Source organism: Haliotis asinina, chromosome 15, assembly GCF_037392515.1.
Source record: "Haliotis asinina isolate JCU_RB_2024 chromosome 15, JCU_Hal_asi_v2, whole genome shotgun sequence".
NCBI classification, from domain to species: Eukaryota; Metazoa; Mollusca; class Gastropoda; order Lepetellida; family Haliotidae; genus Haliotis; species Haliotis asinina.
Window position 1 is genome coordinate 3797817 of NC_090294.1, and position 20137 is coordinate 3817953.

At 38.9% G+C, this 20137-nt stretch overlaps 1 protein-coding gene across 2 annotated transcripts in view; it reads left to right on the forward strand.

Moving 5' to 3' along the window:
- LOC137265440 (cytosolic purine 5'-nucleotidase-like) overlaps positions 1-20137 on the forward strand; it is a 149894-nt gene that overhangs the window by 115459 nt on the left and 14298 nt on the right. For both annotated transcript variants that reach the window (XM_067800839.1, XM_067800838.1), the window contains exons 6-7: positions 3537-3625; positions 15470-15527. In XM_067800839.1, the coding sequence (XP_067656940.1) occupies positions 3537-3625; positions 15470-15527 (147 nt within the window). The remainder of the gene's footprint in view (positions 1-3536; positions 3626-15469; positions 15528-20137) is intronic.

The following is a 20137-nucleotide window of genomic DNA, read 5'->3' on the forward strand; positions in this document are numbered from 1 at the left end:
CTGTTCAGTGACTGTTGACTGATATACAATGTATTACAACATTTATGTATTAAATTTTTACTGATCACATACACATTGTATTACAGCTTTACTGTTGAGATATACAATGTATTGCAATTTGTCAGCTGATCACCTACACATTGTATTACAGCTTTACTGTTAAGACATACAAAGTATTGCAACCTGCATACTGAGCTATACATTGTATTACTACAGCATTACTGTTGACTTATGTTACTTCCTGCCTGTTCTTTATTTAGTTCATTTCCATGATTTAATTGCCAATAATATTGCAAAAACAAAGGATAAACCTTTGAATATTTTCATTCCAAAAGTTAACACTAAACACACATTTCATAATTGATGTTAATTTTGATAATGGATATTAAGCCCAAATCTATCTACAGCAGGAAAACATGTTTTTCTTGGCCAGATTTCAAATTGGTATGGAAATAGACAGACACTATCAGGATATTCTGCCTGGACACTCCGCAGGAACACTGCCAGGTACAGAATACACCAGAGTGAGACCACTTCCCCTGGTCTCCCAACACAGGCCAATCCTGTTCCTGTCTGTCCTCTCTTGCTTGTACCAAGATGAATCAGTGTCTACAGAGCACACTACAGTCAGCTATGGGAAGCCACATGTAGATTTCTCATGGCTGAAATATTTCTGTAAACTGTTACTATGTTTCTATCACCACACGATGCAATAGATTAAAAATTTAGGTTTTTTTCTTATGAGTGATAATGATGAAATTGATTAGGTGAAAAGGTGATTATGTTTGATCCAAGATATGATGATGAATGAGTGAGTGAATTTAGTTTCCAGCAAATTATCATGGCGATTTTCACCAGAAATGGGCTTCACACATTGTATCCAAGTGGGGTAATCGAACACAGGTCTTCATTGTTGTTGATTGAATGCTTTCATCACAAGGCTACCCCACTATCCATGACGATGATGATGATTGACCCATCAATACCCAAGTTATGATGATGATTGACCCACCCCACCCGGCCCCAAGTCATGATGTCATGATTGACCCACCCAACACGGCCCCAAAGTCATGATGATGATTGACCCACCCCACCCGGCCCCAAGTCATGATGATGATTGACCCACCCCACCCGGCCCCAAAGTCATGATGATGATTGACCCACCCCACCCGGCCCCAAAGTCATGATGATGATTGACCCACCCCACCCGGCCCCAAAGTCATGATGATGATTGACCCACCCCACCCGGCCCCATGTCATGATGATGATTGACCCACCCCACCCGGCCCCATGTCATGATGATGATTGACCCACCCCACCCGGCCCCAAAGTCATGATGATGATTGACCCACCCCACCCGGCCCCAAAGTCATGATGATGATTAACGCACCCCACCCGGCCCCATGTCATGATGATGATTAACGCACCCCACCCGGCCCCAAAGTCATGATGATGGTAATGCATGGTCGATGATGAATTGGTGAAGTTGACTAACATGTTTGAACTGTCCTGAATTAGAAACAAAGAATATAGTGGAAAGGAACCCAGAGACTTTATTCATTTTCTGAAACTGTGGAAATCTAGACTTGCTACATATTCTAGACTTCCATGGGCACTCTTGGATGTATTTGTTTCTGGGTCTGTATGACAGACTGATGGTGTGGCGGCAGTTCATGACGCTTCATGATCACCTGACATTGACAGTGTGTTCCCACTGTTCTATTGTCATTTGACACATTTCTTTTTGTTCCCGTGATTATTTTATGTGCTGTATTATGACCACCCAGGAATTTTACCAGCAGAGCAGACCTACCTAAGTTTAAGAAACTGAAGTGTATAAATAATGGATATGCGAAACAGGAAAATAGAATATCATATCGCCTGCTCCTGAACTTGTCTCTGGAAAGAACTAGACACATGGACCTTCCTGGAAGTATTCTGAGCACTACCAGCCTCAATCAATCATCGCTGAAACCCAGTATGGGAACCAGAATATATCACTTTTTACATGAGGAAAAATAAACACACCATCATATTTTTCACATGTTGATTGCATTTATTTATGAGTAGACAGATGGAGAAATATCAGTAGGTTGGCGGCAGGTGTTTAAATGTCACAGAGGGCACCTGGTCATCAACACTTGCTTAGCACAACACTGTTATTACTGGGCAGCTGTCAGCTCTCTCTGGCTGTTTGTACAGGTTCTATTCCTCTTTAACACATGGCTGGATAGTAGTCATGTTTAGGTGGATATTTCTCAAATGTTGATAAGTTCTTTGTGTTGAGGTCAGGAACATATTTTTGCTCAAGAAAAAATTCTGAATAAGATTTCATATATCTTTTTGAGAAATTGATGTTTCATTCAGTCTCTGTGTTTCAATCCTCTTTTGTCTTGTTATGAACAGACAGTTCTTATTTTTGTCATTTTATCACATTTACTTAGTATAAATGCCAAAAAGCTAAGGCAGACTTTAAAACATGGTATCAAAAGCATGATGTGGGTGTCAAACACACTATTCTTGGCTTGCTTTATAAATTTGCAAAATATCACTGACTTGAATAATTATTTGAATAAGCAATAAATGAAATTGGACTTTCAGAAATTAGTAAATCTTGAGGTTTGGCTCACTGGAATGCTTGGTTGTGTGGCATGACCTAAAGATTTTGAGCATTATTCTATCATTATATCTATCACTGGATTGTCTGGTCATACTTGGACATTTACTCATCAAAACAAACGTAAGAAGAATTAAGTAGCCATGGTCCCTTGTTACATTTAAAAAAATCTAAAGTACTGACAAATTAACATCACCTGCAAGGTTAATTAATGTTTTTAATGCATGTGTGGCTCTGTCATCTAAGTTGTGCAATTCTCTGTGCAGAGTTGCTCCCCTTTGAGCAAACCATACACCTATCATTATGGGTTCAAATCCAGGGCCCAGATTTTCGAAGCTCTCTTAGCGCTAACATAGTCAAGCGTTAATGTTAGTGTATAGCACCTACAACTGTCTTAGTGCTATGAGAGCTTGAAAATCTTGCCCTGGTTGATCCGGATTATGGCTCTAGATTTCTCAGCGTCATACCTATGCCTGATGCATTTACCAACATATAAACATCGCAGACCTGTGCTTCTTTCAGCATCCCTCCCCCAGTGCTGAAACTGGAATGTAGTTTACAGAGACGCCATTCAAAACTCACTGGTTGAAGCATTTTCTCATTATACAGAAGACTGGGGTTTGGTTCCCCATGTCGGTGTGTGAACCCCGTTTCTGGTGATATTGCTGGAACATTGCATAAAAGTGGCATAAAACGAAACTCATTCACTATTTGAATGTAATACACCCAATTGTCCTAACATATCAGTAAGTGCCAGAACTAACATGATGAAATGAATAAAACAAATGTTTTTACATAATAAAGCACCAGACATCTGTGAGACCTTGACATTAAATTTCATGTCAAGGTATATTCATTCATCTTGAAGTCAAAGCATTTTTAAATCCTGTTGTTATTTCCCTCAATTTCTTATTCACAGGCTGGAAATCCAGTCCCTCTATCCAAGCAAGTTTGTTCAGATGGATGAACACCGCTTCCGGATCTTCAATACCCTCTATGAGTTGCCAGGTAGGTAGTACTTCCACCTGGAAAGCCACTTATGCTCTGACAGTGACGTAGAGCACCATCTGGTAGTGACATCACACCAGCCCCCAGCCACAGTTATAATCACCACGTGACGGTTGTACAATTAGCATGTGAGTGTGAGGGATACGAATAATTAACACCTGTAGAGAAAAGGGAGCATTATTGGCATGATTCCTGGAATTCTGTGGCGCTGGAGGAATTGGTCTAAGTGTTTCAGGGCATTATTGTTTTCCTTAGTTTTTGCAGAAAAGGAAATATTGTATTCACAGGCAGAGCATGGTACTTAAAGAAGGAATGTATTTTGATTTATTATTTCCCCATTGTCATAATTATACAAAACTGTTGAAAAAACATTTTTAAAGGATTTTGGTACAAATAAAATGCAGTGTTAGGATTCTTTGACCAGGTAGGTTTTGACAAGCATATACTTGTAATTGAAGGCTACTGAGGGCCTTCAGATTCTGTGTTCATTATTGAGTTGAAACATTTCTTGATGGATGACCACTAGAGAGGACTTGCTCTGATTGTGCTCATGCTGTTGACCATTGGTTTATGTTTAATTGTTATGTGTAAAGAGATCTCAACAAGTGACCATCAGTGACGACTTCTCTGACCGTGCTTATTCTGTTGACTGCTGGTTGGTGTGATTGTTGCGTGTAAACAGATCTCAACAAGTGACCATCACTGACGACTTGCTCTGACCGTGCTCATGCTGTTGACCACTGGTTTATGCGATTGTTGTGTGTAAAGAGATCTCAATAAATGACCATCAGTGAAGACTTGCTCTTATGAGGCTGATGCTATTGAGCACTAGGTTGTGTGATTGTTGAGTCAGTTTTTGAGATCCTCAATCTTACAGACTACCATGATACAACTGTAATGCTTGTGAATGTCCTGTTTGTTTGCGGTCTCAAGAGCAGCTTATCTGATCAACCTTTTAAACAAATTCCATGGATAGTTATGTGTTAGTGTTTTGTATGCCTGACATATAAGATACAAGCATGAGCTTTCATGTGAGAACTGTTTAATTACATTTGTTTGTGAACTCTGAAATTTCCCCTAGTGGTCCACTTAAATATTCCAGTAGTATTATCTCCAAACGCACAGTATTTCTTCTTTTCTTTTCTGTTAACCATTGAAAGTTATTTATGTCTGCAGCATACAGAATTATTTGCTTTAAATGACAGGTTTATGAGGTGATAGTGAAGTGTTTAATTCTTACAGCCATGAAAAATCCTCTTTGATGAAAATATTTTGTGATGTTGATGTGTTGCTTGAAGTAACATTCCATAGAGCATAGCATGGTATTTGGAGTCAAGGTTTTTGACTATAGTCTGTTAGTGGATCCTACAGTGATATTCCTGCAGTGACCCTACAGATGTTCCTTCATTGGATCCTACATTAAATGGTAAAGTTAGTCATACAGCTGGTTCTACAGTTGATCCTACACATGATCTCTCTGTTAATCCTACATCAGTTACACCTTTGGATCCTACAGATGGTTCAACATTGTATTGTACAGATGGCCATACAATTAGTCCTACAACGAACCCTACTCTGATCCAACAATGTATTCTCCTGTGAATCCCATGGTGGATCCTAAAGTCAATCAGTGGACCATACTCAAATGAAACAGTTGGTCCTTCAGATGATCATTCCATACAGGTTGCCCTACATTGTATCCTACATCAAGCAGAAGACACTACATTGGATCCTACAGTTTGTCCGATGAATGACCCCCACACTTTTCCAACAGTTGATAGTCCAGAGAATCCTTCAGTTTGTCCTGCAGCATGACCTGCTTTGATTCCATCAGTGACTCTGCAGTCACCTGGCCTACAACTGAACATCCAGTGGATCCTCACCAGCTGATCCTCAAGCAGTTCCTACACTGAGACTACAGTACATTCATCCTTCAGGCATACCAATCGTTTGAATCCTGTTGGCGGTGGTCATCCTATAGATGCATCATTACCAAAACTGACATTACCGAACACACAATCTTGTGCATGACACTTACACAAAACACATAAGTTTTCATATGATAAAAGCTGATGTATATCACACTAATGTGCTGATTTCCCCATAATCCATCCTCTCCTCTCCCCTCCCCATCTATTAGCATGATGCAGCCCAGGTGATACTGACAGTCTAGTCTCTGATGTTCCCCCTCTGTGGAACACGAGTAAGAGGGAGACATGTGGTTGCTTGTAATTAACATCCTGTCCTTCTCATAATTAGCGAAATTAACACATTAACATCCTTCCCTCTGATTGACGGCTTCCAAGAGATGCTGATGAAAGATTGGTCTGTGTTTTACGAGAAAATGAGTTTGGCATCTCCCATATAAACTTTGTGATGGCTGTGAAATGAGATCAAGATGGGACGAAATTGGGCCATGAAAAAGTTTCCTGCTGTTTGGATGTTTGTGAGGATGCACAGACTTAGTGGTATTGTGGTGAAGTGTTCAGAAAAGTGACCCCAAAATGTGGTGAAAAACCGATGTGAATGGTATTTTACATGAAAGGGAGAAATACAATGAAGAATTCCAGTGTTACAATGTAATGATTTAATACTGTTCCCAAATTAGTTTTATGATGGACTATTGTGATGACAGGAAAATGAAATTTAATATATTACAGATTTATATTTTAGGGGAAGGATTACAAAAATAAATGGAAAAACATTGAAGAATTATAAAAACTAAATGAAAAAACATGTAAATATTACAAAAACTAAATGTAAAGATCTGAAAGTTATGATAAAATATATATTGATTTATGACCTGATATGACGTTTATTACTAAATTGTGACTTCATATTTCAGTTACAGAAACTACAAATTTGAAAAACTCATTAAGATTTCAAGTTGAACTGAAAGTGAAAGAAAAGAGAATGTTGTTACATTTAAATTTGTGCTTGATTACAAAAAAAGAAAAAATCAAAGCAATTCTCCAAATGCTTCTGTCATTTAACTAGTTGCCGGAAAGTGGCATCTTTATGTAAACATTTTAAATGCTTTTTACTGAAAGAATGATAGGTTGGTATGTTTTTGTACGTCTAGCCCCAGCAGCAGTATCAGACAGATGATTGCATGCCTGACAGTCCATCACTTACAAGACTTATTGTGGAAAAATCTCAAATCTTCCTTCCCCATCAGCGTTCAGCTGTGCTTGAAATGAGTTTAGAGGAACTATGTATTTTAGAATGCTTAACAAATGTTAACAGGTACAAATTTGTATGTTTCTTTAAACCTGAACTTTATTTCCTGCAACACATTTTGCAGGGGGTATTAAAGTGCGTCCGTCCATGTGTCCGGAGCAGAACTTAAAAACCATTCACTATTTCTTCACCAAACTTGGCACATAGATAGAACTGATGGTGCACTGGTTCATTTTGGTAGTTTTGGAATTCTGAATAAAGTATATTTTGCATTTCCATGGCATTAAGTTTGACTGAATTTGGTGGGTGTGCTCTTTATCAGACCAGAACTTAAAAACCGTTCACTATTTCTTCACCACATAGATAGATCTTGTGTGAACTGGTGCCTTTTGGTTCTTTGGAATTCTTAATAAAATCATTTTTATTTGTGTTTCCATGGCAACAAGTTTGACATAAATGCATTTGCCGAGCGTGCTCTTTTCTGGACCATCCGTTCACTATTTCTAAATCAAACTTGGCATATAGATAGATCTGGTGGTGTTGTGGAGTAGTTTTGGAATTCTAAATAAAATATTTTCAATGCTTTCCTTAACTTTCCCAAAACATTTGACATCATCATAACTTGTATACATATTCATAAAGAGTATTTCGCCCTCGTGAGGGATGTCGATGACTTTGTCTTCTTGTAAAACATATTCCTGGGTAGTAATTAGTTCTTGTCCTGAATGGATGAATGCGTTGTGTGCTGCCTGACATGTATGGAGTCTAACATCTTGTCTCACTTGCATTATTTCTTGGAATTTCACAACTGTGGAAATCCAGACTTGCCACATATTCTAGACTTGCTTTGGCTGTTTTGGGTATATTTCAAGGTCTGTGTGACAAGCTTGTCCAAGTGGTGAGTGAATGCGTGAATGATCTAGAAAGATCAAAGATACAAACTTATGTCATCACTCTCTGTAACTATGCGCTCACTGTCACTTTCAATACTGCTTGATGCACCTCTGCTAAAATTTTGTATTATACAAAATATTCCTTAAAAAATATACTTGTCTGTAGACTTTAGAATAGAAGTGTTCCTAGTCTGTCTCACGGTTCCACAAACACGTTATTTTCCCTGTCACCAGTGTGAAAGCCCTGAATGAAGTCAGTAACCCAGATATTTTTCAGTTTATGCAAATTTGCAAGAGTTCTAAATTGTATCTAAATGTTTCTGTTTGTGCCAGGGAATACCCTGGGAATAACTCCCCTGGTGTTTGCACCATGACAAGGGCACTGTCTCCTGAACGTATAAACATCAAAATATGCTATTCCTGTTCTTACAGCATCCAATAGAAGACCCATATAATGATGTAAATGTCACATTAATGACATGTACTACCTTTACAATTTGTTAGCATGTAGAACAGTACTCTTTTATTACATGTGTTTTCCCAACATCTGATCAATGTAACTGTAAACATTTGGTGCATGTCACTCTTACCAAAGGAACTATACGAACAGGAAAATAGGCTGTAGATGTTTACAGTCATACAAACAGGCACGACTATCATCATTATCTTCAAGTGTCACGTTTCGTGTTCTTACGTCAGATGGTCTCTCATTTAGTTGTGATGTGGCACTGCCGTTTTAGTGATGCCAACCTTGAGTCAGTGGTATTATATAACCATCACTTTCAAGAATGACAAAGTTACTTACTTTTCACTTAGCAGAGATACGGGATTGATGTCACGGACTCTCACAATTACACAGAAAATCAAGTTATTAATCAATGATGTCATTTACAAACTGCCGTGGTTGGTGTACTAAATGCCCTCATTTCATCAGTAGGTGCCAATCGTGCACGCAGACAAATATGACAATAATGAGTTAATAATCCACAATTAACATTTGGAAATTACATGGTTCATTTGAAAGCTATCCATATGTCTTCCACGCATCAGGATTGACAGGTGACAGTTTAACGTCCTTGGTATCTTCACTGGTGTCTTGTGGTGCTGGAAGCATCTGTCCCCAACGACCTCTCATGTGGGAGGCTCTTTAGTCTCAGAGGTCATTGAGGACAGCCCTGGAGGAGATTTCCTGAACTGACAAATCCATGTGTATGTCAAACGATTACACTGATGTACATAACCTTTGTGTTTCTGTATAAACTTTGTTTGATTTGAATCAGGATATTGAAATGACTGTCAAAATATGAAAAGATTGTCAAAGACCTTTTTCTTCCATGCATCTTGTCAGATATTCAATACAACCTGATTTGTACATTTTTTTTAAATAACTTTTTGTGAATAAAAAACATGGTAGTTGACATATTTCTGCATGGGAATGAGCTTTGCAGTGTGAGAATGTAAGGGACCAAATTAGTGTAATTAATTGGATTTAAATTATTTAATTAACAATTCAACAATTTCTTTGAACTCAAACCTGCCCATATATTTATATAGCAAATATCAAACGCAAATTGCCATAAATCTCTTTTGAAAAGTTGAACTTGTAATGAGCCTTGAACAGGAAATTTACGTTTTGAACTTCAAAGAGTATTTTCATTATTTTGGTAGAAGAAGTCTTGTACTAGAGCAGTAGAGGAGGGAAATAACGGCAATATTCACACCATCCCTGTGACTGTGAGTAGGAGAAAGTATTTACGTGTTTCCAAGTTCAGTGTTTGGAAAAGGGTGGGCGAAGTCAGTGAGTGCCATATCTGCCAGACATGTTGCTAATGTGAAGAATCTGATGAGATGAGTGAATAAAGATGATAAAATGTTATAGCTGCCAAGTTTTCTTTGAATCTTGTCCAAATGGATCTTATTTTGAACTGATTTCTATCATATCTGATTGAAATTGCTAAAATTATGGCTTTTCATTAAATCCCTCCATTTATGTGTCATTATTGTCAAAAGGATTATATGTTCTCACAAGAAATGTGAAATTTATGTCTTTGTATTTTAGTGTTTAATAATGTGTAAGGTCAGATGTTTGTCAAACTGTGAATTTGTCTTCATTTTAAAATGATTGCAAACATTTAAACAAGATTCTTGTACTGGTGTATGTGATAAATGACTTGAATTCGAGCATGTGTGTCAAATTGTTCAAATCAGAAACCTTTTCAATAATAACTGTTATAGAATTTATTGTCAATTTTCAGGTAGACTAACACTGGATCCCTGAATATATATCAGTTTGATGATAATAATAACAATTCCTATGAAAATTGAAAAAGAGCCCTTCCAAATCTGAAGAAATCTAGACTTGCTTCATTTTAACAGAAGGAGCTGGACTGAAGGCAACAATGCAGTTCAGGGACTGTGAGTAGTATATACAATAGTGGAATTGGACTACAGAGCAAAACCCCAATGTTAAATACATAGGGGTTTCTCAAAAAGGAGTGTGCATAGTGCATTTGAGTATGTCTTAGAGACTCACAGACAACACCAAGACATTTATGCGGAAAACAAAATGGAATCCATAAAAAGACAAAGGAAAACCACCAGCGAAGGTGCACCCCAGTTAGAGACATACAGGTACACATCGGTGTAGACCAATGATGGGAACCAAGCTATCATGCCAAGCCTATGCCAAGATCCGATCGAGTCATTTTTCCTGGGTGAAGATTGGGAGGATTGGGTTAAGTATGGGATATATACCAGGAAAAACAACCATGCCACCAAAAGAGATTTGTCTTCGGACAACATCCAAGAAATACATTCCCTTCACAGTGTGCTCCCTGCAGGCGAGTCAAAAGCGCTTTGGTATTGGCTCCATAAGACTGTGCGAACTTCGGCGAGAGCCTGCACCTGAACCGTCGACCATCTTGCCCACTAGCAAGATCCGGCCGTCCAGGACTTCTACATACTCCTACGTCTAGGCTGGACGACAATGAAGAACTCCAGGAGGCTGTAGAAAAGGAGGAGGAACAAGAAGAGACCCTTTTCGATATCCCGAATGTGGGGCAGATAGTGCAGTCGACCCAAAGATGGGCCTACATTTCAGCAGTGACCTGGAAGCACATCGCATCGGCTCACACACCAATTGAACGAAAGGTAGGTGAGAAGACAGCAACTTCCAGACATGTTTCCAAGGTCCACCACATGGAGCAGAAAAGAATGTGTTGGCAGTTGGAAATATAGATAATTTTCTTGCAGCAGCAATGCATACAATAAAGGAATGCCAAGGAACTCCTACCCTACTCGCACATATTTGTCCAGAAAGAAGCTAAACCTGGCAAGCCCCACACTATATAGTCTGAATGTTTGTGTGGACAAGATCGAAGCTATTCCCGATTGGTCTCTGGGCACAGCATCTCGAATTCTTGATCGTCTTTCCTTTTCAATATGGGCAAGTGGCAGATTCAGAGAGGGTGACCCAGCCAACTGGAGGCTTTATATTCTGCCGGCATAAAAAATCGTTTCTCAAATCTCTAGCCATAGACGGGAGTCGTTTCTCCACCAGTTGTTGGCAAATCAAGTAGTAGTGTCAGAGTTGCTCCGAATTCACATATGTCGGGCTTGATATATGTGGTATTTTTTCTTCACTTCTCGAAGGAAATAAGGACCCAATTGTATCTTGGCATAGGCTTCATGTGACAGCTTGGTTCCCGGCATTGTTCGACACCTTTGTGTACCTGTATGTATATGTCTCTAATTGGGGTGATCCTTTGCTCACACCCTTTTCAGGAAATCCCTATGTATTTGACATAAGGGTTTCGCTTTGCAGGCCTGTTCCACCATTGTATATTCTATTTTGGGTGTTCTCTGGGAAACTAATGCTTAGTCTCTGTACGTATATACATTTCTCAGTAACAAATAAATGTATTTAAATTGAAAAGGAGCATCCCTCAGTGAGATGGGAAACACAGTCTGAACCTGGGGGAATCTAGATTTGCTTCATTTAGGGCTTTAGCATTTAGCAAGGTGGCCAGAAGGGAAAACATTGATGTTCAGGGACTCTGAGACAGACTAGTTCTCAGAATACAGATGTTTGAAGGCCAAGTGTATTACTGTCCAGGGCCTTGATGTTTCAGACGTAGGCATAGCTCAGTTTCACTGGGTGCACCATGATTGTCGTAAGAACCAGTTGATGAGAGAGTGAGTTTTATACCACTTTTAGCAATATTTCAACAATATTCTACCAATATCATGCTGGGGAACACCAGAAGTTGGCTTGACACATTATACTTATGTGGGGAATTGAACCTTGATTTTGGCATGACAAGTGAGTGCTTAAACCGCTGCCCTACAGTCCCAGCAGCTGATGAGGATATCCCATACCTGATGTGCTGAGTATGCTTCTGAAGCACTAGTAGGAACCTAAGTTGTCTGCATTGTTAATGGAAGTCTGACAATTTTGTGCTATGTTTGAAAGATTATCCAATCTGACTGTGAGCTAGTAGCACTATTTATGCTTTAACACTGCTTGTAGTGGTAAGTACACAGTAATTACTCAGCCCAGATCTGACTTCAGCTGTTGGGGCCTTCAGTATAAGTCGACAGCTTCAAGATGTTGTCTGTTGAATGGTATAAACAGTAATCAGGATGGCTGACAGATCCACTGTACAAGAATGTGGTGTGTCTTCACTGCCATACTGGACAAGTTGTACAAGGATCACAACCACCACAGCACTGAAATGGGTTCCAGAGGTGATAGGTGGATCTTGACAGTTGTGGAGGGAAAGTGAGTCAGCTGATCCATTCATTGGGGATCAGTACAGTTCTGAAACTGAGGGATTGGTTCCAAGGGCGGGGGGGGGGAAACACCCTCCATATCTCCAGGGTATATGTACCAATAAGTCCTCACTATACCCTGAATGCTACTGACTTTATTACCTCCCTTATCAAGGATGGGAGGAAAAGTGGGTCAAGCTATCTTTGTCGATCCATTCATTGAGGCTGGCTTCAAACATGGTACAATTCTAACAGGTCAGGGATAGGGTCAAGGGATGGTAGGTGGACATAGGTACAATTCTAACAGGTCAGGGATAGGGTCAAGGGATGGTAGGTGGACATGGGTACATGTCTACGAGACCAAGGACAGGTTCCAGGGATGGTAGGTGGATTGTGAAAATTGTGGATGGAAAGTGAGTCTGGCTGCCAGGATGATCCATTCATTGGGATGAGGGTGGGGTTTAGATATGGATACAGTTCTACCAGACCAATGATAGGTTCCAAGGGTGGTAGGTGGATCATGACAGTTGAGGACAGGAGGTGATTGTGTTTTATCTTATGGCATCCATTCATAAGGATTAGGGTTGGCTTCAGTAATAGACATAAACCTCCACTTGGTAAGGATAAAGAGCATACATGACTGGCTACAAAAGAATTCTTGACCTCAGACACTGAAACTCTTGACCATTGCTCAGAACAAAGTATCTCCCAGCCTTTATGTATGATTCAGACCTAAATGTGCCTAATTTACTGTGAATAAAACAGTTGGAAAATTATTCAAAGTTCCTCACTGGAACAAAACATGAATATATGAACCTAAACACACAAAAACAAGATAATATTTGTCCTTGTTCTCTGATAAAGAAATAGCTGCATTTATAAAAACAATAGCATCAATTTAACATCATTGATTTTTTAATCCTCAAAGCAAGTAATAATTTTGAAGGCACAGTTGTTATGTAATAATAAAAGGTACCAAGTACACACTGGAATAACTGAATTATCACTTGTTCTCCTATGATATGCCTTTGTGGGGCAACGAAAGGGAGAGGCTGAGTCTAACAGTGCAGTGTCCCCCCACTGCCCCCCCTCCGCCTTGAGGGGATCCAGTTCTCTTTTAATTGACGGAGACATTCGTGATGCCTTGCAGGACAGGCTGCTGCCATTCTAGTAGGTTATCCCGTTTAAACCACTTGAAGTTGCACAGAAATACATTATTACTTAAATTCCTTTGATTATCAAACATTCATGGTGTAATCTGTTTGTTGATTCCTTATACAATGTACAGGGTGCCATATTAAACCAATTTTCTAGAAATGAAGTAGTTATGAATAACTTTCAAATATAGCAGGCGGGATGTGATTATGTATTTACTGAGACAAATTTTATGGGAGAATAACTGAGTTTAAAAAATAAAATTGAAATATATGAAATAATAAACTTAGCTGATGGATGAAATGTGGTTAAGTTGAAATGTACAAGAACAAGCAATGTTCTGTTTATCTTTATAGTTTGAAATTTGTTTGAACTCAGTTACCATCTGATTATAATGAAGCTTTGAATTGAGTGTATGTCTGTATTTTGAGATTTATGAGATTAATGAGATTATACTTTAATGCTGGAAGGTGGAAAGTGGGCACCACAGCATAATGATTACACAGTGAGTGAGTGAGTGAGTTTAGTTTTACAACGCACTCAGCAATATTCCAGCTATATAGAGGCGGTCTGTAAATAATCGAGTCTGGACCAGACAATCCAGTGATCAACAGAATGAGCATCGATCTCCACAACTGGGTATCATATTGGGTATGATATGCGAGGCTTACCACCCGATCCCATTAGTTGCCTCATACTCATTTTATGGGTTGCAGAGGCCTATCCTACCTCAGACCTACCTCAGACCACGGGTCTGATAATTACACTGAATAGTATAATTAGTAATCGTTACGACAAAAAAAGGGCAATTGTGTCAGCCAGCACTGACAGTAAAGCTTGATTACTTTTGGGTGAGTGAGTGAATGTAGCTTGTGGTGACATTGGTGATTCCAAGCATGGGAAAAGATCCACACAATCAGAATAGATTGGAATATATAATCAGCAAAATACCCAGCCTAATCTCCCAATCCCTTCGTATTGACTCTAAAGCATAATGTTACAAGAGTGTATTTTATGTAAATTGTATTACTGATTAAGTGATAATTATTATTGGGTTACAATGTTTACAGTTTTGAGTGATAGTTATTATGGGTCACATTTCGCATTATAAATGTTCAGAGCTATTAGTATTTTAGCTGCAGGCCTTTAAGATAGTACTGTAGAGTTGCCTCCCTTGACTAGTCGTGTTTAATTCTGAGAGACTGCAAGGAAGTTCTAAGTTGGTGGCGATTTGGTTGCAAAGTGCTTGAATAGTGCTTCAGGAATCAGTGACTTCTGTGCACATAAGGCTGGTTATTGTGTTGACAATACACACACACAGATTTATTGGAGTTGTCATCATTTGGCCTGCATGCAACACTGACCACTCGTTGTGTATCATTCAGTATAACTGTTTCTCACTGTAAACAGAGACTTTGGTGACTTGATATCATATTTGTGACCTATTACTTTAGACTTGACTCAGTTGCATTATGTTAGAAACTTCTATTGTGAATCTTTGTATCTTGCTTTTGTTTGCACAATACATAATATTGAATATTTTAGACTTGCCTGTGTTATATTTTGCTGGTTCTGAGGGGATTTCTTACACCTTTTGTAACAGGAAATTATTCACCATAACAATAAGACTCACACATATTCTATCACTAAAATATATTTCTTATGTTGAACTGTCCTAAAAGTTTTATCTTGCCCAGTCCACTGTCAGAGTTTAACACCAAACAGCTTTGATCTCTGTGAAGGTGGCACCGACAGCCTGCGTTGATCCTGATAAGTTCTAGTTTGTCGGTACTGATCTGTAATCCTATGTTGACAACATGCTGACTGCCCACCTTCTTTGTTTCAGTGCTGTACATCTTAGCATGCTTGGTGGACTTCTTCTGCAACAATGAAGAATATACCAGGTATGTCCTCAGTAACAGCAATGTGCTGATGATGTGATGGCAGTAAGGAGAATCACATGAAGGAGACATGCTGATGTTGCAATTTAAAATCCATAATTGTTGATCAGCATGTAGTCAATACTTGTAGTTAGAGCAGTGAGGAGGTAGGATCCACTCAGTGTCTTGAAAGTCTCCACTACTCGTGAAGATCCGGGTTAGAATAGATCTTCGGTAACCCATGCTTGACGTAAGAGGCGACTGACAGGATCAGTTGGTCAGACTCATGAAATTGGTTGGCACATTTCATCAGTAATCCCAACTGCGCAGATCAGTGCTCATGCTGTTGATCACCGGATTGTCTGGTCCAGACTTGATTATTTGCTGACCACTGCCATGTAGCAGGAATATTGATGAGTGTGGTGTCAAACTGAACTCACTCATTTACTCAGAAATGGGACATCTTTGTCTGTATCATGTTTTGTTTCTGTAACATCCCGAAAACCATACAATATTTTTCTGCCAAACTGGTAAATAGATAAGTCTAGTAGTAACCTGATGCCTTTAGATCGTTTCACTTTTAAAAGGAGATGCGTATCCAGGTCCTATCTGTCCACTGATTATATTTTAGTTTCCAGAAAAGAAATAAACGAACATGAAATATATCCTAGCCAAAGTGCTTCACACGATCAACATATAGCTTAAATGTACCTTTCTATTCCCCCTGGCATGTAATGCGGGGGGATATAGTCGACGCCTCGTCCGTCCGTCCGTCCATCCGTCCGCAATCATTTTGTTTCCGGAGCATAACTCAGAAACTGTAAATATTTTTAGAGCAAGCTTGATAGATATAGTAATCTCAGCCTATGCTTGTGCCTTTTGCTATTTACAGATTTTTTGGCATTTATATTGTTTTTGTTTTTCCATGGAACATTTTGGTGTTAGTCTTATGGTGGAGTGGGCTTCGTTTCCGGAGCTGAACTCAAAAACCGTTTAATAATTTTCTGCTAAACTTGGTAGATATCTCAGTCAGAATCTAAAGTGGTGGCTTTTGCTATATACAGGTTTTTTTATTTATTATTTTCTCGGTTTCCATGGAAACGTTTCGGACATAGTCTCAAAATTGAGAGGTGTGTTTCGTTTCCGGAGCAGAACTCAAAAGCCGTTCAATATTTTTCTGCAAAACTTGGTAGATATATCAGTCAGAACCTGAAGTGGTGCCGTTTGCTATGGACAGGTTTTTGTGATTTATTGTTTTCTCAGTTTCCATGGAAATGTTTCGGACATTGTCTCAAAATGGAGGGATGGGCTTCGTTTCCGGAGCAGAACTAAAAAAAAACGTTCAATATTTTTCGGCAAAACTTGGTAGATATATCAATCTGAACCTATGGTGGAGGCTTTTGGTAATTACAGGTTTTTGTGATTTATTATTTTCTCGGTTTCCATGGAAATGTTTCAGACATAGTCTCAAAAGTGAGAGGTGTGTTTCGTTTCCAGAGCAGAACTCAAAATCTTCTTAATATCTGTCAGTGTTACTTGGTAGATGTGTGTGGCAGACTCCAAAGTGGTGCCTTTTGCTATTTACATGTTTTTGTGATTTATTATATTCTCCGTTTCTATGGAAACGTTTCGGACATTGTCTCAAAATGGAGGGATGGGCTTCGTTTCCAGAGCAGAACTCAAAAACCGTTCAATATTTGTCCGCAAAACTTGGTAGATATATCACTTGGAACCTGAAGTGGTGCCTTTTGCTACTTACAGGTTTTTGTGATTTATTATTTTCTTGGTTTCCATGGAAACGTTTCGGACTTAGTCTCAAAAGTGAGAGGTGTGTTTCGTTTCCGGAGCAGAACTCAAAAACTTCTTAATATCTGTCAGTGTTACTTGGTAGATATGTGTGGCAGACCCCAAAGTGGTGCCTTTTGGTATTTACAGGTTTTCATGATGTATTATTTTCTCGGTTCCATGAACACGTTGCTGACATTTCCAGAGCAGTCAACTCGAAAACCATTTCATATCTTTCAAACAATCTTGGCAGATATACGAGACAGATCTTGAAATGGTAACTTTTTCTCATTACAGATATATGGCATTTATATTTTTCATGAATTCCATGAAAACAATTCTGACTTTGTCTAAAAACACAATAAGTAACTGTCAGATGATTTGTCCTTTCAAATATGTGGGGGCCAGGGGGATATGTCATCTTATGATGACTCATGTTCTATTTAGTTTTCCCATATATATTTTTTGTAAGAATTTAATAAATTTAAATTCAGTCTTTTCACTAAATGGAAGCAGTTTGATTCATTTGTTTATCAGAAGTCAGAAAGAGAAAGGGATGTCTTTCACCGTTTCATGTAGAGGTATACTACCAAAGAAATCCCCAAAATATTTATCAGTTTTTTGCATTTTTATGGAATCAAGTTACAAGTAGGCTTGTATTCAACTTCTGGCGCAAAACAGTCTTCTATATGATTGAATACAGTAGACTGGCAGCAGCAGACTGGTCATTTCGTACCTACTGCTTGACACAGAGTGAGTTCGACATAAGTGCTGTTTTGAGTGAGTGAATGACTTTCATTTCACGCTGCTTATGGCAATATTCCAGCAACATCATGGTGGGGCACCAGTGGACTTCACACTTTGTACCCATGTGTTGAATCAAACCTTGGTCTTCAGTGTGTTGTGTGAACACTTTAACCACTAGGCCACCCTAGTGTTGCTTCCAACAGTTTTCTAGTGTCCTAGCAGCATGTGAGAGGGAAGCTCAAAGTGAAGCATGTCTAAAATTTGAACTGACTTTTTGTGTTGCTAACAGACCTAGAAACATAACACGATTGACGGGAAACACTGACTGGGATACATATCCACGAACTTAGCTTCCTAGCATACCCAAGGGACACAATTATGCACCCCCAAGATTACATTGTTTAGGTAACCCATGTCCCTAGCTAGCAATGCGATATAAAAATGCACCACCTTGCTCCTAAAGTTAGGCCCTTGTATTCCATAGTTGAAAGTAAATTAGAGTAGATAAAATTTGACAAGCACATGACGTCACTGTGTAACATGTTTTCCTCTGAGTGCTTGTGGCAGTGAGCACAGGTGCTTGACATGAAGCTTCTGGTGAGAAAGTGTTAATTACTGTGAGACTTGGGTTTATTCCTCTCTAGTCCTTAACTCATTACCAGAAAAATCTCATTTAAAATTGTCCCTGACACTTACACAGCTAAACCTACGTCTTCCTGTCAGCTGCCCAAGGGGAGATAATCAGGAATCATTGCCAGTTGCGTCAGGCAGTGAAAAACGACCAATTAAAATTAATTGCAGTGTATCATTTGCAGAATTGAGGAAACCAGGTTACCGGGGCATGTTTTGTTTTGAAAATACATGAAACTAGTTGGGGTATTTTGAGCGTACATGATTGAGAAATTTCTGAAATCATCCACATTGAAAGTATTCATGCTTTTTTGTTAGAGTCAACTATTTGAGAATTGTGTAGCATGTATATTTATTTTGAGGAAATTGCCTTTAAGATGAATGATTAGAGAAGGAATTGAGTTGCTGAAAAAAAATAATTAAGGTATTCAAAATAGGTAGCATGGCTTGCCAGTCGTAAGACTTGCGCAAGTCTTGAGGCAACAAATATTTGTTTAAGTTATGATTGCTAAGTTAACATGATAAGAACATGTTCCTTGCATTGTTGGTCAAAATGTCAGTCTCTCTCCACTTGACAATTATACAAGGATACAATTATTATTCTTTCTTCTCCTTCAGTACAGCCTTGGGGCAAGGCTAGTCAGTTTTTTTTATTATGGATAAAATCCCAGACTTGCCCTCTTTCGTCTTATCCAGGACTTTTTGTTTCAAATTGGTATTATACGATTCTAAACCATCCAATCAAATTGCAGTTTTAAGAGGAATTGGGAGACGACATCAGCATCAGCAATTGATTCCTGCATTTATCATAATAGAATAATGATGTTGTTAACATTAAATGTACTGCTGCTTTGTCTAAAGGTGCTGAATGGCACTACACACAGCGTTCATTGCTCCTTGATGTCAAGCAAAAACAAAAAAAAGACTCTGTACAGTTTGTTTGCAATGTGACAGTTATGTGGACAAGCCTTAACATTCACAGACTGTGTTGTCAGTATTTCAACTTTTAGAGGTAAGAAGTCCCAGGCGTCAGTACTAATACACGTGTCACATACATTTCTGAAAGGGTCACATCCCATTTTTGGCGCTACTGGTGAGTGAGTGAGTGAGTTTAGTTTTATGCTGCACTCAGTAATATTCCAGCTATATTGCAGTGGTCTGTAAATAATCGAGTCTGGACCAGACAATCCAGTGATCCACAGCATGAGCATCAGACTGCACAATAGGTAACCCAATGACATGTGTCAACCAAGTCAGTGAGACTGACCATCCAACCCCGTTAGTCACCTCTTACAACAAGCATTGTAGCCTTTTATGGCAAGCATAGTTTGCTGAAAGCCTATTCTACCCCTTCACGAGTCTACTGTTGACTAAAAGCTGTAAGCTTACATCCATCCTGTAATAACAGTTTAATTGTAGACAGTTCATTTTTAAACTTTTGTTGTTGGTATTTTTGTTCATGACATATTGCA